Source organism: Heloderma suspectum, chromosome 1 (assembly GCF_057233095.1).
Source record: "Heloderma suspectum isolate Gila_16-S chromosome 1, 16-S_ref, whole genome shotgun sequence".
Classification (NCBI taxonomy): Eukaryota; Metazoa; Chordata; class Lepidosauria; order Squamata; family Helodermatidae; genus Heloderma; species Heloderma suspectum.
The window spans coordinates 362,618,611-362,645,431 of record NC_139458.1 but is presented as its reverse complement, the minus strand read 5'-3'; the positions used below and the strand labels follow the sequence as shown (position 1 = coordinate 362,645,431).

General features: G+C 47.6%; 2 protein-coding genes across 14 annotated transcripts in view; one reads left to right on the top strand and one right to left on the bottom strand.

Annotated features, from left to right (window-relative positions):
• Window positions 1-5,265: 5,265 nt before the first annotated feature.
• On the bottom strand, window positions 5,266-25,416 carry FSAF1 (40S small subunit processome assembly factor 1). 4 transcript variants are annotated; one of them, XM_084828107.1, is made up of 7 exons: window positions 25,227-25,416; window positions 19,825-20,171; window positions 11,038-11,094; window positions 8,801-8,896; window positions 7,185-7,271; window positions 6,722-6,774; window positions 5,266-5,743 (listed from the first exon to the last, which is right to left on the bottom strand). In XM_084828107.1, exons 1-7 carry the CDS (start codon window positions 25,384-25,386, stop codon window positions 5,614-5,616), a joined length of 930 nt encoding a protein of 309 aa, XP_084684233.1. In that variant the 5' UTR covers window positions 25,387-25,416; the 3' UTR covers window positions 5,266-5,613. The 4 variants fall into 4 exon arrangements, 2 of the variants coding, with proteins under 2 accessions (XP_084684233.1, XP_084684232.1); XM_084828106.1 differs by lacking the exon at window positions 25,227-25,416 and adding an exon at window positions 22,923-23,159 and having other exon boundaries at window positions 5,292-5,743; XR_014786768.1 differs by having other exon boundaries at window positions 5,407-5,743; window positions 6,937-7,271.
• The window catches only part of GNPAT (glyceronephosphate O-acyltransferase), a 49,179-nt gene continuing 47,252 nt past the window's right edge, over window positions 24,895-26,821 (top strand). For 8 of the 10 annotated variants that reach the window (XR_014786766.1, XR_014786765.1, XM_084828103.1 and 5 more), the window contains exon 1: window positions 25,511-25,705. Coding sequence is in view for 6 of the 10 variants with exons in the window: in XM_084828103.1 (XP_084684229.1) it covers window positions 25,658-25,705 (48 nt within the window). In the remaining 4 variants the exon portion in view is untranslated. Of the gene's footprint in view, window positions 25,171-25,510; window positions 25,706-26,821 lie in introns of those variants that run through there. The other 2 variants (XM_084828105.1, XM_084828100.1) reach the window with 1 other exon arrangement.

The following is a 26,821-nucleotide window of genomic DNA, read 5'->3' as shown; positions in this document are numbered from 1 at the left end:
GAAAGCTAAAATGCTAAAATGCCTGGGAAAATAAAAGTCTTCACCTGACGCCGAAAGGAATACAATGTAGGCGCCAGGCGAACCTCACTAGGGAGCTCATTCCAGAGCCGGGGTGCCACAGCAGAAAAAGCCCTCCTCCTAGTAGCCACCCGCCTCACTTCCTTTGGCAGGGGCTCACGGAGAAGGGCCGCTGATGATGACCTTAAGGTCCGGGCAGGCACATATGGGAGGAGGCGATCCTTCAGGTAACCTGGCCCCAAGCTGTTAAGGGCTTTGAATGTTAACACCAGCACTTTGAATCAGGCCTAGAAATGGACTGGCAGCCAGTGCAGCTGGAAAAGTACTGGCATAATATGAGCTCGCAGGCCAGTCCCTGTTAACAATCTTGCTGCCCTATTTTGGACCAGCTGAAGTTTCCGGACCGTTTTCAAAGGCAGCCCCACGTATAACGCATTGCAGTAATCCAGACGAGAAGTTATCAGAGCATGGATAACTGTAGCTAGGCTATCTCTGTCCAGATAAGGGCGTAGTTGGTATACCAGCCTAAGCTGATAAAAAGTGCTCCGTGCCACTGAGTTCACCTGTGCCTCAAGTGACAGTTCTGGGTCCAAGAGCACCCCCAAACTACGAACATGATCCTTTAGGGGGAGTGCAACCCCCTCCAGATCAGGTTGAATATCACCTAGCTGGGCAGACGAACCACCCACTAACAGTACCTCTGTCTTGTCTGGATTGAGTTTCAGTTTATTAGCCCTCATCCAGTCCATTACCGTGCCCAGGCACTGATTCAGAACAGCCACTGCCTCACCTGGTTTTGATGAGAAAGAGAGGTAGAGCTGGGTGTCATCTGCATATTGATGGCACCTCAGCCCACACCTCCGGATAACCTCCCCCAGCGGTTTCATGTAGATGTTAAACAGCATGGGGGATAAAATAGAGCCCTGTGGAACCCCATGGCACAATTGCCATGGCACAGAGCAATAATCCCCCAGCACCACCTTCTGGAATCAGCCATCCAAGTAGGAGCGGAACCACTGTAGTACAGTGCCTCCAACTCCTAACCCAGACAACCTATCCAGAAGGATACCATGGTCGATGGTATCGAAAGCCGCTGAGAGGTCCAGGAGAATCAACAGGGTCGCACTCCCCCTGTCCCTCTCCCGGCAGAGGTCATCCCACAGGGCGACCAAGGCAGTTTCCGTTCCAAAACCAGGCCTGAAGCCCGATTGAAATGGATCTAGATAATCCATTTCATTCAACAGTGCCTGGAGCTGTCTTACAACCACCCGCTCAAGCACCTTGCCCAGGAAGGGGATGTTGGCCACTGGCCTATAATTGTTAACATCCTCTGGGTCCAGGTTAGGCTTTTTCAGGAGTGGTCTAATTACTGCCTCTTTTAAAGCGGCAGGCACCACTCCCTCTCTCAAGGAGGAATTTACAACCTCCTGGACCCAGCCAGACAACCCCTCCTTGTTTGATTTAATAAACCATGAAGGGCAAGGGTCAAGCACACAAGTGGTCGATCGGACTTGGCCAAGCACCTTGTCCGCATCCTCAGGCCTCAGTAACTGAAACTCATCCAATAAAACTGGACCAGACGGTGCTCTGAACGCCTCTACCAATGGAACTGCATTAATGGTGGTGTCCAATTCATGACGAATCTGAGCGACTTTATCCTCAAAGTGCTGTGCAAACTTGTCACAGCGTGCTACCGAGGGTTCCACCGTCTCTCTCCCTGGCCCAGAATGTAACAGGCCGCGAACCACTCGGAAAAGCTCCACTGGACGACACTGAGAAGATGCAATGCTGGTGGAAATGAACTGCCTCTTTGCCACCCTCACCGCCACAGAGTAGGCTCGATAGTGGGCTCTTACCTGTGTTCAGTCAGACTCAGCACGAGTTTTCCTCCACCTGCGTTCTAGCCGTCTCCCCTCTTGCTTCATTGCCCTCAGCTCAGGTGTATACCAAGGAGCTGGCCGGGCTCTGCTCAGAGGGAGAGGGTGCTTGGGCGCGATGGTGTCAACCGCCCGAGTCATCTCTGCATTCCACAGAGCGACCTGGGCTTCGACAGGAGCACCAGCCATACCAGCAGGAAAATCCCCCAGAGCCCTCTGGAATCCATCGGAATCCATTAATCTCCGGGGGTGGACCATTTTAATAGGTCCTCCACCCTTGCAGAGGGGGAAGGTCGCCAGGAGTCTAAACCTCAGCAGGAAGTGATCTGACCATGACAAAGGGACAGATGTTAATTCCTCCACTTTCAGATCACCATCCACCTGCCCAGTCGAGAAAACCAGATAAAGCGTGTGTCCTTTTATATGCGTTGGGCCGATGACATGTTGGGACAGCCCCATGGTTGTCATGGTGGCCATGAAGTCCTGAGCCGCCCCGGATACAGCGGCCTCGGCATGGAAGTTGAGATCCCCCAGGACCATCATCCTAGGGGTCCTCAACACCAAGTCCGAGACCACCTCCGTCAGCTCAGGCAGGGAGTCTGATGGGCAGCGGGGTGGGCGGTACACCAACAGAATCCCTAATCTGTCCCGGGTACCCAACACAAGGTACAAACACTCAAGATCTGCACTCGAATGAGCAGGAAGCCTGGAGAGGGAGATTGAATTCCTATAGACCACGGCAACCCCCCCTCCCCGACCCTCAAGTCGGTGTTGGTGCTACACCGAATACCCAGGAGGGCACAGCTGGGAGAGAGTGACCCCTCCCAGTTCCCCCACCCAGGTCTCAGTAATACATGCCAGGTCAGCCCCCTCATCCACAATCAAATCATGGATGAGGGAGATTTTATTTTGGGCCGACCTGGCCTGCTAGTCAATCCACGGGCTTTCTGCTCTTGCTCTTTAATGGAATCAGGCTGGTGCCCATTGCTTCTCCCCCTTTCTTTCCTGTTCAGCAGATGAGGTGCACTTGAGGAGGAAAAAGGCTGAAATGGCACGAAGGGGGAGGAAGTGGGGAGAACAGTGAGTGCCAGTCTGCTTGGACCTGGCGTGGTTCCACCGAAAACAATGCCGCTGTGCAGGCAATCAAGGAAAGTCTGTGGTTTTATTGTGGATGCTCTTGATCTTGGGCTGGAAAGAATGCATAAATGTGGCCAAAGAGTTTCTGGCAGAAATCCCTGGATTAGGCAGGCAAAAATTACAAATCATGTTGCATGTTCAGAAATAGCAGAGCTGACTAAAATGGCAGTGGCCTCATCAAACTGCAGGCAAGCCTGGAATCATGAGTTCCTTGTGAGAATTAAATACAAACAGCCCTCCAAGCTCTGGAACTCTCTGCATTCAAGCCCAGCATGGAGCAGGGACCACACTGTTGGCTGTGTCTCAGCCATTGTGGGAGAAAACAGCTATGTCGCTCGACACCCCACCCGGTTATTAAGACTTCGCAAACTGCCCGGCTTTGCACAGGTTGGAATAGCCTTTTGTTTGATACAGCAAAGCCTTCAAGCAAATGTACAGCTGTTGGAGTCGGGCATGTTGTGCCTGCCCCATCTGAACGAAGCCATGGCTGCTGGCATCCCTACTCACAGCCCCTGCCATGATGCGTCCTTTAGGCCCTGAAGGGAGGGGGTCTGTCTACTCCATTCCCTTTAGGGGGGACTGCCAAGGGGCAAGGAGAAGATGTATAACTCTCTCAGCCTACTAATTTCACCCAGTTCACACTGTATGGACTGCAAAACTATGTGCTGGTTAGGGAAATCTGCCCCTAGTGGCTGAAGATGTCAGTGCGGGCTTCAACCACATGGGAATATTTACATCAGTTTACGGGCACATCCGTACTGGGATGCCTCAGAACTTGGAGGCTGACTGACAGGCATCCTATGCAGAGCGGGAAGAGCGCGGAGGTTATCTTTGCCTCCACACTCCTCCCGCTCTGCATTTTTCACCCGTCTAGCTGGGGCTCTGAGGAGTGGGAGGGAAGGAGGCTGGGGAGGCCAGAGGATTCTTCATCAGCCAGCCTCCCCAGTACCCTCCCCTCCCCACCCACCAGCACGCCCCCTTTCCCTCCTCTCCGAGGTTGCTTTTGCAGCCTCGGAGAGGCAGCCAGCATGGTTCTCTCCGTGACAGCTGCAACGGGGAGGGGAGCTTGGACTTCTGGATCCGACACGGTCTCCGACCTTGGATCCAGGAATCTGAAAAATCTTATGGCCCTCCCAGATGCTGTCTAGGGGCCATAGGATTGCTCCCTAAATTAATGTATTTTAAAATAGTATTTTAAAAACAAAATACCCTAAGATGCACACCCCTAGGGTCCCCTTAGGATGTATGCCAAGTTTCAGGTGTCACAGGTTCCACCATCTTAGTGCTTTGGCGGGGATGGGCAGACAGACATCCTCTTTATTATTATATGAAAACTGGAAGAACCTTTTCTGCAGGGCACCAACATCCTGTACTATTCAGGCAGGCAGCCTAGCCTGGTACCCAGTCTTGGTACACAAATGCCAGCAAAGGGTTAGCACACAGGGATAGAAAACAGAAGCTTTTTGCAAACTCAGTTTCTACCATCTTATAAAAGAGGTGTGGGAAATATTCATAAACCTGTTTTCTTCTCTGGACAATCAACCTCTACCACAGCTAGAGACCGTTAAAGCCACCTGAACAACACATGGCCTTCAATGCAGGTAGCATTTCTTTCTGCACTACATAACTATTTCAGACGATGCAGATTTCAGTAAATGGCACTCGATTATAACATTTACTTTCCTCACTGTTACAGATTTTAAAGAAGTTCATTAAACCGCATGAGAATTTGTTTTAAACCCTTTCAGCAAAATGTAATAGGTCTCTACTTTGTTATATAAGATAGAAAAAAAAGCCCCTTGCCTTTTTGCAAAGCTCAGTTGGACTCAATGAGCAGGATCCAACAGGGACCTACTGCTGGCAGCGAGCACCCCTGGTTCCTGGGGAATGACGGCTGGCCCCCGTGGTGGAGATGCACATGTGGCCCCCACCAGCGGCAGCGATGTAGCACTTCTGGGGCCAAGCCCCCAAACGACTGGAAATGCAAGTTTCTGGGAGGGGCAGGTCTCGCCTTCCAGAAACGTGCGTTTCCTGTTGTTTGGGGGCTTGCCCCCAAGAAGGGCTACATCGCCCCTGCCAGTGGCAGGGCCCCTGCGCATGCTGCCGCCGCCAGGGCTGACCACATGGGCAGCGGGAACCAGCGGTCCTCACCACCAGCAATAGGTCCCCGTTGGATCCAGCCCAATGTATAGTCTATTGGTATTCTAGAATAAGAACAACACGCAACCTTTTTCTGTGATTACATTTTTCTTGTCTTTTCAAGACACTGGGAAGCTTTATTTGGGATTTCTTTATTAAAGAAGTATGTTCCTAATATTTTGTGACATTCTGAATTTCTGTTAAAGCGGAAGAACATATTCATTGGAACAGAACTGCATAATTCAGATAACACTGCAATGATGTATTTATTTTCTGATGTGTTTCTGATTATTGTACACTACTTAATAATACAATATTAGTTTAAAAACCAGATTCCCATACAATCTTTTAGCTCTTAAAAAAACTTAATTTTTTTTTTAAAAAGCTTCTTTTGCTACAAAGTTTATTCGTTTCATTTTCTGTTCAGTATGATGCAGCAATGTCACTTCATCACTTTGGAAGATTTGATTTTCTTTATGTCACAACTACGAAGAATCAGAGTCCCATTTTTAAATGTTCCAACCTGCCCTGTTGGCAATATGCTCTGCTTTGTTGTCTTCTTCTTGGATTTTCTGTTTTTTAAAATAAAATAAAATAATATAATATAATATAATGAGATGATAAAAACAACAACAAAACTACATTTTCCTAACCTCATTGGGTTTTACGAGAGACATTTTAGATGGATACATTTTCAATCAGAACACATCAATGAAGCTGGAATTATTTATTTAAAAAGCAAAAGGGGTAGGCGGAAAACATGCTCTCACAGTTTTGCATTGAAGAGTCTGCAGCAGCATGTATCTGTTTTGATACACAGGACTTCAAGAAAAAATGAGGTCAGGATCCAATGAACAATGCAACCAGTTCTAAGTGCCCAAGGGGACGTGGTGCTTGTGTTTCTCAAACAGCATCTATGTAATGTGGCAATCCAATTTTGAAACTGAACAGTTTCAAAAGCAGATTGGAATATGGTTGTGTTGCAAAAAAAAAAAAAAAGTCAATTACTTGTTTTGCACACAGTGCTAATCCATAGTTCAGCAATATGTGTATGAGTAGCAGCAAGCCCCCCTTCCCTCTTCTGGTGCTGTCAGAAGGATCTGCTTACCCATTTAGTAAGTTTCCTGTTTCAACTGGATTCATGGAATTCTGGTTAGTTTATAAACTATGGTTTATTAACAAGCCAGGATCATAAACCTTGGTTTGACCTTGGCTTGTCTGAATAAACCAAGATTTAAGCCCTTGCTTAAACTAACCAGAGTTCTGTCAAGCTTAGTTTAAAAGCAGAAGTGAAAGCTTCTTATCTTCTCCTTACAACTAAACCAGGAAGGGAGGGGGGGAGTGCATGAACCTGAGGCTTGTTCCCAGTGTTAAAACCTATGGTTTAGTATTAAGTGCGAAACAGGCCAATGATCCCACTGGGCACACCTTAAAGTAGCTTTATGGCTCCCAACCTGACTTACAGTTACAGTTATTTCATTAGCAAAACTAAAGAAAACAAATCCAGTTTGTTACTGCTTATTGATGTAGTTTTATCAATATTTACTCACCTCTCTTCATGCCCCTTTTTCTTTCTCCTTTTGAGAGAATCAGATTTATTTTCCTGTTAATGAAGAGCAACAAGAGTAATTTAGTGCCCAGCCAGTCGCCTCTTGAGTCAATGGATCCCAAATGCAACCAGGAACGGACCAACCACCATGCTAAGTACGAACAAATTGTGCAGATGGGTTTCCCGCATTTGGAGAAGTCGCAGGGATCAGCTCACCCGGAGTGCAGTGGATGAGCCTCATTGTGGGGTAACCACCTTCACGGTAGTGGTATCTCCCTGCCAGAGAAGTATATAAGGCCATTGTATTGTTGTTTTCCAGCCAAACTGGGGGCACTGCTGTGGCCTCATTAGAAACTGTGACGCTGAAGATTTTCCAGTGTGTCCATCGTTGTGGGACCTGAAGCTTCGGCCAGCAAAAGGTCGGGCATCGCATTTTATTTGTACAGGGAGTATTTCATACAAACCATCACATTGTCTTCCTTCTTTGCTGCTTTCTTTTCTTTGATCTTCTCTTGAAGAACCTTGTAGTTCAAATACTCCTTTTTAGGAGGCTGCAACAATAGTTTCAAAAGGACCACTTTCAAAAACATGTAAACAAACACAGAAGTCAAAGGCAGCCCAAAGAATGTAACAACACATAGTGCAACCTTCTGTAAAGAAAGGGTCTATGCGTCTTTAAAATATTAAAGTATCTAAGGGCACAATCTTATGCATGTTTAGACAGAAAAAAGTCCCAGCATTCCCCAGCCAGTCCCCATGTAGGACTTTTTCTGTCTAAACATGCACTGTACTATGCCCTAAATGTGATTACTTTCTGTAGAAATACCATTAAAAAAGGCCTCTAGCTGTGACTTTTTAAAGTATGTCCATGTCTGAATTTGGTTTGCAATCGTCAAACCATTCTGACTTATTTCACTGACGTCCACAGGATTCTTATGACAAAAATGAGTTGGGGACTGCTTTGTGAGAAACGCATACAAGAAAGCCCCGCTCCTCATTTAGAATCTAATGTCTTCCTGGCACTGCAAATTCCAGCAGGGCCAGGGCTTCATTTGAACAAGGGGCTCGACAGAGTTGAGCCCTGAAATCTGTTTTAAATGACAGGGCTCAGAACTGGAATATGTGAACAACACAGAGTGCATTTGAGCACATGCAGAGTGCCTTTCTCTCTCCACTGAAAAGTGCTACCTAAGGCCACTAACAATGGCAGATCTGCGTTTCTGAATGTGGGTTCCTGCCAAACAGCCATGGGGGTATGAGGAACGGTTTTCTGCAGAGAAGCAGCAGATGGCGGAGGAAATTAACCTTTTTCCCCACCCACCACTTTCCCCCTGAGAGCTTTCACCCTCCATCAGAAGCAAGTCCCTCTGTGGGGAAAATGGCTGAGGTGAGAGGCAGGCAGAGGAAAGGCTTTATACTCACCCTCCCACCCACTTCTCCTCTGGAAAATCATGAGCACCATCCCACCACTTTTCAGCTGTTTGGCAGTGGCCTCCGTTTACAGCCATGGGCTTAGGACCATAGGAAGTTGCCTTATAGCGAGTCAGATCATTGATACATGTAGCTCAGTATTATCAACACTCACTGAACCTAAGAACATAAGAAGAGCCCTGCTGGAACAGACCAAGCATTCTGTTCACACAGTGGCCAGCCAGCTGCCCACAGGAAAACCACAAGCAGGACATGAGCACAACAGCACCCTTGTGCCCATGTTCCCCAGCAACTGGTGTACACAGGCTCACGGCCTCTGGTACTGGAAGTAGCACATAGCCATCAGGACTAGTAGCCACTGATAGCCTTCTCCCCCATGAATAGTCTTATCCTCCATGATTGGCAGCAGCTCTCCAGGGCTTCAGGCAGGATTCTTCCCAGCCCTACCTGGAAATGCCAGGGATCGAACCTGGGATTGAACCTGAGACCTTCTGCATTCAAAACAGCTGCTCTACCACTGAGCCACAGCTTCTCACTGCCACACCAAGTGTCCCCCCCCCCCTCCCCCAAAGTCCTGATGGACGGAAAAAAGATATCCTCTTTTGGTTCTTTTGTAGCCCACTTTACAACAGAGAAAAAGACGTAATACCTTAGCCCCCAGCATGATAGCACGCTCTTGCTCCAAAACCCGCTGTTCTTTCTTCCCAAATCCAGTGATCCCAAACCGGTGCACCTCCAAGCGGGCCTGTGATGTTACAAAAACAGTTAACAACATCATTAAAAAAATATCTGCAAACACATGATGGGCATGATGTGATTGTGTTTCCAGAGAAAACGTAGTCAACATTTGGATACAAACGTGGCGTGGAGCCCAAAATTCATGCGATATGAGGTCGTGATGGGGCATTCGTTCGAACCACTGCAAAACACCATTCACATTTTTCTTCTTGAGGTTTGCGGGAGGAGCTTTTCTCCCCCAACATCCCTTCTTTTCATTTAGAGCTGAAGACAGAACACATCTTGCCACCAAGAAATATTTGACTGCCCACATGTGCCTGAAAATGCAATCCTAGGATTATCATAGGAAGCTGCCTTATCCAGTGGAGGCTGGTGGCTCTGATGTCAGTGGGGTAGTGCATCCGCTCCAGGTTTCAGTCAGAACCAGTCAGAACTCTAAAGCGGCTATCCAAGGTGCAGAAGCATCTTGGATAGCTCCTTTAGAGCTCTGACTGAAGCCTGGAGCGGATTTACCACCCCACTGACATCGGCGCCACCAGACTCCACTAGCCTTATCCCAAGTCAGGCTCTGGCAGCGGCTCTCCAGAGTCTTGAGCAAGGCAGGTCTTTCCCCATCATCTGCTACCTGGTCCTTTTAAACTGCAGATGCTGGGAACTGAACCTGGGACCTTCAACGTGGAAGGCATCTGCTCTACCACTGAGCATGGGATCAAGGTGCGAGGGGTACGCTTGTGTATCTAGCAACCTCTATGCTACCAGTGCAAGTGTTCATTTTAGCCAAAAGGTGGCTAGACTAAACCACACAGGGTAGTTCCACCCACTTTAGGCAGAAAGCCACCCCCCCCCCCGCCCCCGGAAAAACAGAACTGTAGAGCAGAGGTTGGGTTACAACATCATGCCATGGCTTCAGCTGGTATAAGGGGGGGACCTCTCGAAAGGAACAGAAGAACGTCAGGGGATGCAGGAAGCGTTCCTTGACACCCCCCATACACACAGGGTGTCCCAATGGGCCAAAGATTCTGAACATCAATCTGCTGCCTCAGACCAATGCAACGTACTCTATCTGTGTTTGATTCTCAGTACTTGAGGAAAAGAAAAAAGAAAAAAAAAGCCCCTGGAACCCTCTTTCTTTCCTCAGGGCCCTTATCCCATGGATCTTATCATCCCAAACCATACCATGTGTCTCTTCCCCATCCTCCTTTTGTTCTGCTTTGTCCCAGGCGGAGGACATGTATGACTGCTGCTAAGCAAATAATTTGCCTTGAGCTGCAACCCTGTGCACACTTCCCTGGGAGGAAGCCCACTGACAAAGCGGAGCTTACTCCTAAGCAACCATGCATAGGACAGTGCTGTGTTTTGCTTTGTATTTTTCCAGAGATCTCTCCTTCACATGTTTCTTTTGTAGGGCTCTGATTCTGTGCATCCCATCTCCACAAGCCACATTTGTACATCCCACCCCCACCCCCAGATGTTCTACAGGAAAACAGCAAAATCAGTCTGGACAACACAAGGAACGAAAATATCTGTGAGGGCAGGGGGGCGTCAAACCTCTTTCAGCCCAAGGGCCAAATTTAATTTTGAAGATGCAAACCAGGGCCTCATTCCAGGGGTGGGCGGGGCCAAATACAAAAGGGGTGGGGCCAAAAATACCACCACATTTTAGCTCAAAGCTCTTACTGCCAGACACTAAGCCTTAGGAGAGGCATTTCAACCTTTTAGAATGGGGAAAGAAACATACAAATGCTGGGAAACCATCCACCAATTTGCAGCTGGGAAAAGGGGAGTGGCCATCTCAGGAGCCCTGGAAGGCCAGATGGGGGACTCCAGGCTGGTTGGCTTTGGCCCACAAGCCTGTGATTCAAACCCTGGATGTAGAGAGAGCTCCCATGTACATCTGCCCTGTGTTCCAGTTTGGGAGAACCAACCAACAGACACTGCTGCTATCCATGTTTGACAAAGCAGAAGCGACACATACAACCATCCTTTAGTAGCAGTTATCCAAATACTGCACCTCTTGAAGATGGGCAGAGTAAGATTTAGGGATAGATTTAGTATTAGGCATTGAATTCTGGAAGGTTTTATCTGCTGCCTCTCTGAGACACAAACAACCTGCATGCCTTTAAAGTTTAAACAGGTAAAATGGCTTACTTTTTCCAAGTTGAATTCTTTTCCGTCCACATGCTTGTCTTGATCAGTATTTTTTGCCTATGTATATATTTTAAAAAGACAAAGGGTATGTTGTAAAGATAGATAGTCAAGTGTTTTAGGGTTTTGGCCTAAGTGAAAATTAATTGGTTTGAACCACAACAAGAATTTGGAGAAAGAGATGTTTACAAAAGCTCTTACTAAGGGAGAACAGCAATATTCTTTATTTAAACAAACATATTAAGAGAACAATCCTGTAGTCCCTAGACACTGGGGATTTTATCTTCCAAGGCCATGGACAGAACTATGACCGGGGTGGTGGTGGTGGTGGAAATCCCACTCAGATTTCTCATGACCACGGAAAGCTCCATGGTGGCTCCTCTCCCAAGGTCATAGCACGTTTTTGGGGGTGGGACTGTGGGTGGTGTAGTGTCTCTGTCTCTATATGTCAGCTAGATGACTCAGAGGCCCATCTAGCAGAAAAAGGGAAATGAGAACAGAGTAGTTAAAAAGCCTTTGTTGCTCCTGTCGCCCTGCATAGGATAGATTTGTCTACTGAGCATCAGTCTGGTAGGATTGTGTTCTAAGGCTGCAATCCTATACCCAGTTTCCTGGGAGTAAGCCCCATTGAATTCAGTGGGACTTATGTGTCAGCAGGCACACACAGGATTGTGCTGTAAACCTAAAATCGGACATATATGAAAACTAATTTCCAATACATTATTTTTAAAAAAAATCTCAGACTTTTGCATACCTAATGTATGGACAAACACAGACAACATGTGTAACGTGCTTACTTTTCCTCCCATTGAAATCAGTAAGAATGAAATCTGCTTCACACTGACAGAACTCACATCTCTTTTGGTATTGTTCAAATATTAAGATCTTTAAGGGCACAATCCACAATTCCCCATGTAGGAGTTGTAGGACCTTTTTCTATCTAAACGTGCATAGGATGGCACCCTAAAATACTAACATCCTGGGAAACGAAAAGATACTGAAACATTTAAATGAAATGAAATATAAATGAAACAACAGGATATAATCTGACTTGTGAGATAACAATATGTGAGTTATGAGATATGTGAAGAATGAGGTACCTCAAGAAGATTGGAAAATGATCATTAATTTGCTAAAGGGCGCTAGAACTGCAATCAGTTATAAATGGAAGCAAAAAAGCCATCCTGTCAATAAGAGAATGGACACTGAAGGTCTGGGAACGGGTATTTATGCTGAAACTCACAAACATTATTAAAATTGGAGAAGACAGACAGGGAAACAAATGTTTTATTGGAAAATGGTCTATTTTTGTTGTTTTGAAATAATAAAAGTGCAGGACAACATAAAACCTTATGATTTATCAGGAAGATTGTAAGGAGGAAAGGCTATGCAAAACTGTAAGACAATACAAAGATCAATTGTGACACTCGCTAGGAAAAAAATAGGGCATGGTTAGTAATTAGGATAAATAACCTAGCAGAATTGGAACACAGATATTGCCTCATTTGGACATGGTGATAAGCAATGATTTCATGTTACCTGCTACCTGGAAGTTAATGCTTGTTCAGCGCCAATGGATTCTTCACACTCTTCTGACAGCTAAAAGGCTGATTATTACAACACTGGAAGGATAAACGTTCACCTTCTATAATGCAGTGGACTGAAGACCTTACCATACTTTCAACATTTGAATGGGTGGTGTATAGATGCCACCTGCAAATGGATACTTACTTGGATATTTGTTGACGTTTATGTATAGTTCTTCGGAACCTGTATTTTCACATATCTACATTTCATATTTATGCGTTCAAATTGATATATACCAACCTATGCAGCCACATTTTTTCTTTTCATCTGTTCAAATTTTACAACCCCCCCACCCCCCACCCCGATTTTGTGCTACACGCAGGTTCATGCACTCCTCCCACACTTCTCCTCCTCTAGCATGGCCATGAACAGATTGGAAGATTCTGCTTCCAATTTCAATTAACCACAGTTGTTTAGTGTGTCACCCAAACCCTGAAGTGTGATTCGTCTTAACTATTCTTAGTTGAAACATGCTGGCACCATAAAATATGGATTGGACCCAGCATAAGTCTCCATCTTCAGAAGGCTTCTGATTCAGCTGAGCATTTCCACTGGTGGGACGGAGGAAGCAGTGATCCTTGTCAATTCCGTCCTCCCCCTGCAGTCCCCCTGTTCTCCTGAGAACCTGCTTGTGAGTGTTGAGGAACCCTCTGGTACAGTGGGGGAGGTAGTGCTGGGGGCTGGAAAGAGAGGGGGGAGTTGATCCAGTCCTATGATTTGAAGCTGGCTTGTTTCAGCTAACCATAGTTGACTAACACATCAACTATGGTTAGACTAACTATGTCTATATAGCAGACTAACTATGGTTTGTCAAGATTTGGACATAATGCTGAACTATGGTTAGCCTAAAATGGACGCAAAAGCTTCCAGACACCACCTCCTTGCCACCCTGCATGACGAGGGGAGGCAGAGTTCAAGCCCAAGGTTCACATTCCTGTAATGATGCAGGCCAATGTGGCGGAGCCATACTGTTTACACTATTGCCAATATATCCTCCATATGTGTGGAAGCTCTTGCCAAGAAAAGGCTTGCAATTGTCATCATCAATGAGCTTGGTCGCTGTGCAGCTTCCAATATGAGCTATGGCAATCGAGTGCACCTTCTGCATAAAATGAAAACCCTTGTGAGGCTTTCTAGTGCTCTTTACCAAATCCATTAAGGCTATAATCCTAAGCATATGTATCAGGAAATAAATCTCACTCAACTCAAGAGTAATATATGTCGAAGCAGCGAGGACAAAAAGGAGATATATACAAGATAGATAAATATAAATATAAATAAATAAATAAATAAATAACACAGTTGACTGCCTAATTGGGCTTGGCAAACTAAGTTATTTTCCTAAAATATCAGGAAATTGTCCACTTAAGTCTGAGCCCAGACTAAACAAAATCAGACTTTCTCACACTTTCAATGTCATCACCAGGAGTGCAACGGATTCCCATTGCTCTCTTTGTGAGCTCTCAAGCTTCCTTACATGTCAGCAGACAAGAGGGAGATTGCTATCTTTTCCACCTTTCCCCCCCTCCCTGGCACATAGAGTACTGCTATGGCAGTGATCCAGGCACCAGGGCTCTGAGAAATGTAGCTTTCCCAGGTTGTCAGTTCTTCACCAGGCACCACGGGCTTGGCCATGGGAAAGTTAGTTTTCCAAGGGTTCCTAGGTCACTGCCACAGCAGCATTCAAAACACTGGGAGGTAGAAGCCTCTCTGGTTTGTACTCCTCCCGCTGGAGAAAACTGAGTATCTGTTTGCCACTACTCGTAACATGTTTTAACTCTGTTTTAGTCCTACATACTTTAGGCCAGAGAATAAACTCTCTCTTTCCAAATCTATTGATCTTTCATTATTGATCATTATTGATTATTGATCTTTCCAAATTCATTGGTTTTGGTCAGAGAATCCCATCTATGCAAGATCAGCAGGGGCATGCCCCCCCATTCTATCAAATATATTTCCAGCCAAGGCCCAACTGAGCCCAGGCTTACAGTTATGAGAAAACAATTCAAGGTGTTTCGGCTGGCCATCAGTGATCATTTATTTACGTATTGTAGTTCAGATGTAGTCATCCTCTGCTCCAAGGTTCTTAATTTGGGGATTGGTATTTTATTGTGTATAATTCAGTTTTATTGGATTGCAGCAATGATTTTACTTTTTCAGTGTGTCATCAAATTTTATGAACACCTAGAGCTTTTCTGGATAAGGAGAAAGACAAATTTAAGAAACGTAACTCAATAACCAGAGTTCGCATCAACATCACTTCTATCAAAGGAGTTCGCTATTGATTAGGAATATCTGCTCATGACACGGGTATGAATGGTCACATCTCTATCCATGATATAGTCTGTTTGCCTGGAGCCAGGAGGTGAGTTACTATTTGAGAAATAAGTCACAGGAGTCTGTTTATCGAGGTACCAGATCAATATAATTCTGTGTTTGAGCCTGGAATCTAGTTTAAGCACCTGCCTCACCAGAGGCTCGCTCTGGCTGCCATCCTATACTCACTTACCTAGGAGTATGCCCCTTTAACGCAATGGGGCTTACTTCTGAGTACACATGTATAGGATTGCACAGTTAATGCCTCCAGGCAAGTCCCAGTCCCCCTGGCTTCAGGTGGTCATCTGTAAAATGAGAGTAACAGTGATCTACTTTACAAGGCTTTTAGAATAATAGAGAAATGCTGCCTCCTCATAGCCTTGGGGAATGGACAGTCACTAAACGAATACAACAAAAAGCATCCTCCTCAATATGCCGCACCAGTGATGAAATGGCTCGGGGGCAGGGTATCCAGCTCACGGTTAGAGACATGACCAAAAAACCTGTTCTGTGAATGGTTAATCGTACGAGATGCTGCAGTGACTAACTTGGCACAAGTTTTTTTAAAAAAAGACAGAACACCACAATAGTCGTCATCATGCACAAAGCTATTTTCCTACAGGATGCCAACTGCTATTCTAGCCAAATTCCATTTCACTTTGTACAATGCCCCTTGCAACATTCACATAATGTGAACCAGTACTGCAAGAGCCCTATGCGCTCCTCTGTAGCACCTGTCGCTGCACTGCAAGCTGATGAGAAAACCCCAGCAATTATATCCATTTAGCTCCTGCTTAATTCTTGAGCAATGCTGCTACTTGGCAGTCCAGCAGTACTCATGATGCCACTTCTCTGAGCCAATCCCCAGCCAGTTTCCTAATACAAGGTGGGGCTAAACGTGGATCCTGAGCCGGCCTTCCTAAACATGATGCCCTCCAGATGTGCTGGGACTGCACCTCCCATAATTATCAGCCAGCACGGCCAACTGTGCATTAGATACAAGCGTGAGGTTCGAATGGAACCAGACTGTCCAACGCAGCCTTCCCAATCTGACGGCTTCCAGATGTGTTAGACTGAAACTCCCATCATTCCCTGCCAGCATGACCATTGGCTGGGTATGATGGAGCTGCAGCCCAACACACCTGGAGGTCTTTAGGCTGCAGGAAGGCTGGTCTACTGCAAACAGCTGTGACCAGCAATGGCCACAGAAGCCTTCAGGGAGGTCATACAATTATAACTGTGAGATAACGCAGCACAGTTAACATAGGAATAGATATATTAAAATCCCCATTCACTTTCATTTCAGTTTATTTTAAATAAAATACAACCCGATGATAGAACACTTGAAATGCTGGGATGTGATTTCCGATAGCCAAAGCATGTTTGTTTTGTTCAATGTGGGCCTTATGGACGCAGTTTTTTATATCTCAAAGCAACCATTCCTTTTCTTATAGCCATACGATAGTATCTATCTATCTATCTATCTATCTACCTACCTACCTACCTACCTACCTACCTACCTATATTTATTGTTGCCCATCTGGCCGGCTACATGGCCACTCTAGGCAGCGTACAATACAGATAACACAAAATACAACAAATTTACATAATCCACTGAACAGAACAACATTGCTCTAAACAACAACAACAACAACCCTAACCCATCCCAAATGCCTGCCTGAACAGCCAGGTTTTCAAAGCCTGGTGGAAGCTCATCAAAGAGGGGGCATGGCAGAGGTCACTAGGGAGGGAGTTCCACAGAGTGGGGGCCACCACAGAAAAGGTCCTCTCCCTAGTCCTCACCAGCCTAGCTGTCCTGGCTGATGGGACAGAGAGAAGGCCTTCTGAGGCCGATCTCGTTGAGCAGCATCCCTGGTGTTGTTGGAGGCGCTCCTTAAGATAGACTAGGCTGGAACCATATAGGGATGGATAATGATCAAGGAGACTTGTTTTAGCTGCTACTGTCAGACAGCTGCAATCAGCCCAAACAATGCCCCTGAAAGGCTGGAAAAGGACCTATTTAAAATCATATCTCCAAGAGCCTGTATAGGCCAATAATTTTACTCAGTGTGGTCTCTAAACTGTTATACCAGGTTTTTGTTAGAAAAATTGATGGATTGAGCCCATCAGATTATTTAGTTATTCACTGATTTATTTAATTTTATTTACAGCATCTATATATCACTCCACATCTGAATGGATTCCAGAGCAGTGAATAATAATAATAGATAAAATGATAAAAAGAGAAAAGAAATTAAACTCCATATTAAAAATTGTTATTTTAAAAAAGAGAGCACCAATAAAAACTGCAGCTGGTCAGTCAAGGAACGCTTCTTGTAGTAAATATGTTTACAGGACGTGCTAGAAACAACACAGTGTTGGTGCCTGTCTGACCTCCAGAGGCAGGAGGTTCCACAGAAAGGGGGCCACCACACTGAAGCTCTTCTCCGGGTGGACTCCAATCAGGCCATAGGTCCATGTAGAATCATCCAGGACCATGCCCTCTGATGACCTCAGTGACCGGGCTGGTTGATAGGGGATCTCTCAGGTATCCTGGTCCCAAGTTGTTTAGGTCTTCATACACTAGTACCAAAACCTTAAACCTGGCCTGGTAGCGAATAGGCAGCCAGTGCAGCTCCCTCAGCAAAGGAGTTGTACGCTGAAAAGGGGCAGCTCCTGCCAACAGCCAAGCTGCTGCATTCTGCACTAGCTCCAGCTGCTGGATCAGCTGCAAGGGCAGCCCTGAACAGACTGCATTGCAGTAATCCAGTCCTGAGTAAGGGTGTACGAAACCCCACTTACCTGGCTCCGCCGGGTTCCGCAGGTGGGGGGAGGCGATCCGTTCCTCCCCGCTGGAATCCTGCTTGGCTGGCTCCGCTCCATGGCCAGGCCGTGGAGCTGCCGGCCGAGCCAACCCTCAGCGGGGCCTCCAGCTGCTGCCGGGCTGGTGCGGACGCAAATGGCATCCTGAGTAGGGGACGCCATTTGCATCCCTATGGTAGCCCGTGATAGGCTACGTAAATATTTACACAGCCTATGACGCCTAAAGCAGGGACACAAATGGCGTCCCCTACGCCATTTGCGTTCCTGTTTTATCTGTGATAGGCTACGTAAATATTTACGTAGCCTATCACGGGCTACCATAGGGACACAAATGGCGTCCCCTACTCAGGACGCCATTTGCATCCGCACCAGCCTGGCAGCAGCCGGAGCCGCCACCGCCGCCGCCAGGTGGGCTCCGTTTTGCGGGGCTTTCGCGGGGTGGAGGGGCGGGGGACTCCATTCCGCCATGGATTCCGAGAGGCCAAATTCACTGGAATTCGCCCCCCCTGGGATCCGTGGCGGAATTCTCTAACATCCCTAGTCTTGAGGTTACTAGCACCTGTACCACTGTGGCCAAGCTGTCCCTGTCCAGGAGGGGCCGTAGCTGATGAACCAGCTGAAGCTGCAACAGCCACTTGGGCCTCCAGCAACAGCAGCGGAAGTAAGTATACCTCGACTATGAACATGATCTTCCAAAGGGAGTGCAACCCTATAAAGAACAGGCAATGAGCTGATCTCCCAGACTTGGGAACCACTCACCCACAGGGCTTCCGTCTTGCCACGATTCAGCTTCAGTTTATTGGCCTTCATCCAGCCCATTACTGAGTCTAGGCAGTGGTCCAGGACTTGCACAGCCTCACCTGATTCAGATGTTACAGGGAGATAGAGCTGTATGTCATCAGCACACTGACGGCATGTGGCTCCAAATCCCCTAATGACTGCTCCCAGTGGCTTCATATAGATATTGAACAACCAATGCTGTGGCGGTGGGGACCAAAACAGGACATTCCAGGGGCATGTTGGGAGAGGCAGTGGATCTGTAGCATCCTAAGCCCCGTCATTTCCAACACCCCCTCCCCGAAACCCAAAACTACACCAGCCCTGGAGTTGGCCTAGTTAATTCCCTCCCATTGTGGTTAATCAATGTGAGGTGAAGGGGGGAAAAAATGGAAGAAAAACAAAACAGAAAATGCTGCCCTCCCACCTTGGACTTAGATGTGGCAGTTGTTCTGCCATGGAATCTCCTGACCACCACCACCACCACCACCACCACCACCACCACCACCACAGAACTGTTCTGTCAGAAAACGAATCAGTATGTTTGTCCTGCTTTCATTGTTCTATCAGCAGCATTTGATACAGTTTATATCAACAGGCTGTGAAGCATCAACATTAGTAGATAGACAAATACTATGTTTGGTTAAGACAATATATGTCAGGTTTTGACAGTCAAAATGAGAACGAGTGGACTTTTAAACAAATCCCACTCCTTTATCTGAACTGGGAGACAAATGCTTACCAGCTTTGGAACAAGCCAGGATATTAAGTCAGTCTGAAGTTGGTTTAATATCCTGGCATGTTCCAAAGCTGGTATGTGCTGTTTCCCAGTTCAGAAGAAACAGAAATCTCTCGTTAATTAATGGCTTCCTAGTTTGATTGCTCCTGCTTTGAAGAGAAGAGCAAAGGGGCTGCATGCACAGGCAGAAGCCTTGTTCATATCTTGGCTTATTATTAAGCTGGCCAGTAAGTCTTACTACCAAGTTGACTTGCTTAGGACCACACGGTTTAGACAGACGATTGTAAACTAACGCAGGCTTGTAAACAGCAACTCCCCATATCACCCGAATAAGAATTGCCTCCAGGTAAGCAGAAAGAGTAGCTTCTGTAAATCAGCAGTGATGGTTCTTGTTTTCTCTTTGGCCACCCACATGCCACAAGTGAACATGTGAACAGGTAGACTAAGTAAGTCTTTTGAACTGATTTGTATTATTTTTGAAAAAGCAACTTTAGCTGCTGAATTCTCTGCTTCTGTACATGATTTGATTTGAATCTAATTACCCTTACCCTGGAGTCACCATCTTCAGCCATTTCAAGTTTAGCTTTCTTCTTCTGATGTCGACCGTGGAATGTCACAACTTCGATCTCTGTTGTGCTTCCCTCCTGAGCAGGTCTAGGTGGGGCAGCATCAGTGTGGTTAGATTCTGTGACAGTCTTTTTCTGATTAATACAGTCATCTTTAAAGCTGTCAAAGAAGCTGGATGCATTCTTCCTCTTGCCTGGAGTTACTCCACCATATTCAGGATTCACACTTCTGTCTTCCAATAGAATATCACTGGCCGTCATCGCTAACTTCTCTTGTGAATTTTTCTTTTTGCTCTTTTTCTTTTTCTTTCCATCCGGTAATGATTCACCTATGGTTTCGAACAAAACACTTGTTAGTCTTCTTATTTAACTAAAACCAATACATTGAAGGGATTTGGATACCATCTCATTTTTTAAAATTTAGAGTGCACTGACTTATTTTAAAAATGTACACATGTTACATCAACCACACAGAGACATATACAAAACATACCCCACTTTCTATAAACGGATGGGACTGTGGGGAAATATATGAAAATATGATTCCTGACCCTATGTTTAGGATGTTGTCCTATGCATACTGCCTTGGGAATAAGCCTCACTAAACTCACGAGGACTTACTTCTGAGCAAGCAAGCATGTGATTGGGCTACTCAATAGTCAAGTAGTTAAAGCTGGATCCGGAAAGCCTTACCTTCCAGGCCAAGCTGACTCAATGGTGCTCTGGATGGCCTCAAATGGCACTACCTCTTAGCTTCAGTTCCCCATCTATACAGAGGGAACAATGGCCTGTCTCACAAGGATGTTACAAGGCAAACACGAAACAAAATCCCAGCTTACCCCATACTGGTGCCCTCCGGATATTTTGGACTACAACTGCCAGGACTCCTGACCATTGGCTATGCTGGCTGGGGCTGATATGAATCGAAGTCCAAAATATCTGGAGGGCATCCAATTGGGGAAAACTGTAATATGTGTGGCTGCCTTTGTGCCAGGTCTGGAAGCTACAGCTAGTGCAGAACGCAGCAGCCAGGATGCTCAGTGGAGCATCTAGTTACACACACATTTTACTTGCATTAAAAGAACCACACTGGCTGCGTATTAGTTACCAAACCATGTTCAAGGCTTTGTTGTAGGCATTCAAATAACTTGGGCCCAGGAGACCTAGCAAATGGTCTTCTCCTATATGCACCGAATTGACCCCTGATATCATCCAAGAAGGCCTTGTTGGTCGCCCCACAACCAACAGCATGTCGTCAAGTGATGGCACATAAATGGGCCTTCTTGGTAGTGGCGCCCACCCTCTGGAACGCTCTCCCATGTATGGTCCAAAAGGCAGAAACTTTGTGATGAACTTCAAATAACCTTTTGAAGGCGCACCTGTTTACTCAGGCTGCACAAGTTCTAACTGGGACTGGGCAATACGAGCATATCATGCCAGAACTTTGTCATCTTTACTGGCTCCTGGTACATTTCCAGGCTCAATTCAAAGTATTATTATTTATACCCCCCTTTTTCCCAGCACTAGGACACAAGGCGGCTTACAAAAATTAAAACGTATGAAAATATACAAAAGTTAAAATATAAATTCAACAACAATACAATTAAAATTATATTAAAACATTAAAACAGCATTTTAAAACAGCGTTTTAGCAGCTTACTCCCAGGTTCCAACTATGTCCCAAAGGCCTGCTGGAACAATAATGTTTTAGTCTGCCTCCGGAAACACATCAAGGAGGGAGCCATCCTAGCCTCCCTGGGAAGGGTGTTCCACAGCTGTGGGGCAGCCACTGAGAAGGCCTTCTCCTGGGTTCCCACCAAACGTGCTAGTGATAGTGGTGGACTGAGAGAAGGGCCTCCTTGGAAGATCTCAGGACACAGGCAGGTTCATAAAGGAAGATATGGTCTTTCACATAACATGGACCACAGCCATATAGGGCTTTATAGGTCACAGCCAGCACTTTGAATTGTGCCCGGAAACAGACTGGAAGCCAGTGAAGCTGTTTTAACAAGGGAGTTGTATGCTCCCTGTAACCAGCCCCAGTCAACAGTCTGGCAGCAGCTCTTTGAACGAACTGCAGTTTCTGAACACCCTTCATAGGCAACCTTACATAGATCACGTTGCAGCAATCCAAACGGGATGTAACTAAGGCATGCGTCACCGTGGCCAGATCAGACATCTCCAGGAACGGGCGCAGTTGGCGCACTAGTTTTAACTATGCAAAAGCACTCCTGGCCACCGCTGAAACCTGAGTGTCTAGGCTTAGGGCTGAATCCAGGAGCACCCCCAAACTGTGAACCTGAGTCTTCAGGGGGAGTGCAACCCCATCCAACACAGACTGAATCCCTATTCCCTGATCTGCCTTTCGACTGACCAGGAGCACCTCTGTCTTGTCTGGATTAAGTTTCAATTCATTCTCCCTCATCCAGTCCATTACAGATGCCAAACACTGGTTAAGGACAGAAACAGCTTCCTTGAAATCTGGTGAAAAGGAGTAGTAGAGTTGGGAGTCATCAGCATATTGGTGGCACCGAACTCCAAAACTCTGGACAACTTCTCCGGTTTCATGTAGATATTAAATAGCATGGGGGACAGAACAGAACCCTGAGGGACCCTGCAAGCTAATGGCCACGGAGTCGAACAGGCATCCCCCAGCACCACCTTCTGAGTTCACCCCGCTAGGAAGGAATGGAGCCACTGTAAAACAGTACCCCCAAGTCCCATCCCAGCGAGGCGTCCCAGAAGAATACCATGGTCGATGATATCGAATGCCGCTGAGAGGTCCAGCAGAACTAACAGGGACACACTCCCCCTGTCCAGTTCCAGGCATAGGTCATCTACCAAGGCCACCAAAGCTGTCTCCATCCCATACCCAGGCCTGAAACCAGATGGAAATGGATCAAGATAATCCATTTCATCCAGGAACCCCTGCAGCTGGGAGGTCAACACACACTCTAATACCTTGCCCCAAAATGGTACATTAGAGACTGGATGATAGTTATCTAGTATGGTGGGATTCAGGGAAGGCTTCTTCAACAGAGGTCTCACAGCCGTCTCTTTTAAGCATAATGGAACAATACCTTGTTCCAAAGAGGCATTAACCATTCCCGTTATCCATTCAGCCAGTCCTCCTCTGGCCTCTTTAATAAGCCAGGAGGGGCAAGGATCCAGCATACATGTGGTGGCTCTCACCGCTCCAAGGATCCTGTCCACATCCTCGGGCTGCACAAATTGAAAAGAATCCATCAACACTGAACAAGCAGAGCCAAAGTGACATCCACAGGATCTGCATCAACTACAGCATCCAACTCAGAACGGATCTGAGCATTTTATCAGCAAAGTGCTGAGCAAATTGTTCGCAGCAGACTGTCAAGTGGTCAGAATTTTCATCACATGGGCCAGGATGCAGAAGGCCCCTGGCCACTCGAAACAGCTCCGCTGGCTGGCTCCCTGCAGATGCAATGGTGGCAGAAAAGAAAGACTTCTTTGCTGCCCTCACTGCCACGGAGTAGGCTTTCAAATAAGCTCTAGCCCGTGTTCAATCGGACTCGTTCCGAGTTTTCCACCAACGTCGCTTTAGTCTCCGTCTCATTCACTTCATCGCAGCCAGTTCCCTAGAGAACCAGGGTGCTGGTCTGGCTCCACTCCGTGAGAGGGGACGCTCAGGAGTGATTGTGTCTACCACCCTAGCCATTTCCCTGTTCCACAGATCAGCCAGGGCTTCAACATAATCGCCTGCCAAGGCAGCAGGAAAATCTCCAAGAGCCGTCAGGAAACCATCCGGATCCATCAGCCTCCTGGGGCGGACCAGCTAAATCGGTCCCCCACCCTGCAGAGGCACTGAGTTCCAGTGAGTCTCAGTGCTGGTTTTGACCTTTAAACCTTTTCACTGCTTAGGACCCCAGTATCTTGAAGGATCACCTCTTCCCATATGTCCCTGATCACCCAGGACCTGAGAACATCACCCAATGCCCTTCTTTGAGCATCTGCACAATCTGAGATACAGAAGGTGGTCATGTGAGAAAGGGCCTTTTCAGTGATTCCTCCCCCACCCTGACTACAGAATGCCTCCCCAGAGAGGATTGCTTGGTGCCTCCCAGAGGGAGCAATCCTATGGCCACTACTCACTGGCTAGATGGCCATAGGATATCTGGTTTTCTGGGAACTGACCTCAGAGCCCACGCTCCGAGGTCGGTTCCTGCAGAACCGGCCTCCCTCAACATCCTTCATGCTTGCAAGAGGAATGCGGAGTGGCTAAAAAGGGGAGTTCCGGGGCAAGAAGGGCGGAAATGCCTTTACGACACCTCCCCCGCTCAACCCTCCTGCAGTTAGACAGCCGCAATCGCAGGGTGGCTGAAGCGCGGACGGGACGATCCCCTCTGTGCTTCTCCTGCCCTGCACTGGATAGGTGATCGCCTTCCAGTTCGGAGGCGGCCTCCTATCTGCATAGGATTGTGCCCTTAATGTCTTTTTGGCCCTAGTAAAGAGCTTTTTATATGTCCAGGCCTTTAAAAATAACTTTAAATTAAAAAAAAAATCACTATCTAACAGAGCAAGTCTATGTATTTCTACTCAGAAGTAGGGATGTTGTAGGAATCTGTCCAGGGGGTGGAACTCACTGAGCTTTCATCAGCTCTACTCTCCCCTGGACTTCAGCTCGTTTTCCTGCGAGCTGGCCTGGCTCTGTCTGCAAAAACATGCCTAAATTGCAATTTGCACAAAATGCAGCAGCAATCTGCATAGTTTGCTGCCACAATTGGCACAAATTACGCAAATTGCTATTTATGCAAATAAAAAAACCTAGAAAAAGTTCCCAGATTTCCGGCATAAACCTGCAGCTCTGCTTGCAAATGCTTTGGGGGGCACCGCAGAATTGCAGCGAGCCCAAAAAGACTTTTCTTTGGGAGGCAGGGTGGGGTAGAAATCAAATAAAGCCGCCACCCTAAGCATGCAGGGTTTTTCTCTGTCTAAACCACTCCCAGCATTCGCCAGCCAGCCATGCTTTTTTCACGTTGACTGGGGAATGCTGGGCGTTGTAGGGCTGCCCCCCCCGCCAACGTGCATGGGATTGCCCCCTAACAGAAACAAAAACCACAACGATGGCACCAGCACACAGAAAAACGACCGGGGACAAGTCGTAGCCGATCCCCTCCCACGAGGATCCACCCACACGGGTCACCCGCCAAGGCAGTGCTTCACGGATTTGAATTTTGTAACGTCTGAATCAGTGTGACCCGCGGAAACGAGAACGAGGTCGGCCGGGGTGGAGGGGGAAGAGGAAGGGAGAAGGATGAAGGGAGGAGAGGAGCTTGCAGCAGCTCCAGCCAGGTCAGTCGCGCACGACCTCCCCGCCGGACTCGGGAGACACGCGGCCTTTTACGCACCGAAGTCATACAAGGAGCTCAAGACGGTGTCCAGCAGGCGGCTTGCAGATGCGAAACTCTCCCTCTCAGCCGCGTCTCCCCCTTCCTTCTCCCCCGACAGGGGCTCACCACCCGGGCTTCTTGACATGCCACAGCCCTCCTCCGCGCTCGTTCGCGCCATCCATCCGAAGGGAGCAGGCGGTCGAACAGCGCGCAGGAGCGAGTTTGACCTCGCGCGGCCACCGTCCCCACCAAGATGGCGGCGCCCACAGGGCACTTCCGCCCTTCCCCCGCGGCTGGCTGACTCTCTCGCTCGGGCTTGGCTCGAAGAGCAGGGAGGCGAGGAGACGGACGAGTAGGGGCGGGTTAATGGGCGCTGCCGGTCCCCGGCGGAGGGAGCCAGCTAGGGCGGAGTGACTGCAGCCGGTCACCGGCAGGAGCAGCTGGCGACGATGGCGACGGCAGTGGCGGCCGCCCGGCGAGGCCCCCCTATGTACTCGGTGGGTGCCTCTTGCCCGTCGGGGTCGGGGGCGCCTCGGGTGGTGACGGGGCTGCTTCGTGAGGGGCAAGAGCGGCCGCGCTCGCCGGAAGAGGCTGCCTCTGCGTTGTCTGGGAAACGGTTTGCGCTCGCTCGGAAGCCCCTTAAGACAGTCGAGGGGGGGGGGGTCGCTTCCCCCTTTGGGGCGGCGGGCAGCGTGTTTCTCCGCCCCTTGACACCTGTGTGGGTCCGTGTTGGGTAGCCACCCCTTCTTTATGGGCAGGATTGCAATTCAGTAGATGCGGGGCACTTTCTTCTGGCGGGGAAATACGGGGAAGCTGCACCTGCTGCCTGCCTGCCAACCGTTAAAAGCCCAGAGTCTGGTTTCATCAACAAGTGTTCGAAAGTGGCGCGCACGTGCTGGAGCCCAAGGGTTGTATCCAGTGTTAGGCTTCCTTAGAGTGTTCGTTGTTGTTCAGTCGTTCAGTCGGGTCCGACTCTTCGTGACCCCATGGACCACAGCACGCCAGGCCTTCCTGTCCTGCGCTCTCTCCCGGAGTGTGCTCAGGTTCATATTCATTGCATCGGTGATGCTATCTAGCCATCTCATCCTCTGCCGTCCCCTTCTCCTTTTGCCTTCAGTCTTTCCCAGCATCAGGGTCTTTTCCAGGGAGTTTTCTCTTCGCATTAGGTGGCCAAAATATTGGAGTTTCAGCTTCAGTATCTGTCCTTCCAATGAGCACTCAGGGTTGTTTTCCTTTAGGATGGACTGATTGGACCTCCTTGCAGTCCAGGGGACTCATAAGAGTCTTCTCCAGCACCACAGTTCGAAAGCATCCATTCTTCGGCACTCAGCCTTCCTTATTGTCCAGCTCTCACAGCCATACGTTACTACTGGGAAAACCATAGCTTTGATTAGACGGACGTTTGTCAGCAAGGTGATGTCTCTGCTTCTTACTATGCTGTCTAGGTTTGCCATAGCTTTCCTCCCAAGGAGCAAGCGTCTTTTAATTTCATGGCTACAGTCACCGTCTGCGGTGATCTTGGAGCCCAAGAAAATAAAATCTGTCACTGCTTCTTCCTTAGAGTAGACCCATTGAAATGAATGGGACTTATATTAGGCTAAGATGGGATACAA

Bases quoted from the DNA above. Each gene is read 5' to 3' on its own strand.
- FSAF1 (XM_084828106.1), bottom strand. From the start codon at position 23,088: ATGGATTCTTTTCAATTTGTGCAGCCCGAGGATGTGGACAGGATCCTT. The intron at 20,172-22,922 runs GTATTGTTCCAT...TCGAAACCATAG, and splicing joins TAATGCCTCTTTGGAACAAG to GTGAATCATTACCGGATGGA. The intron at 11,095-19,824 runs GTAAGGGTAATT...ATATATACATAG, and splicing joins CTGAAGATGGTGACTCCAGG to GCAAAAAATACTGATCAAGA.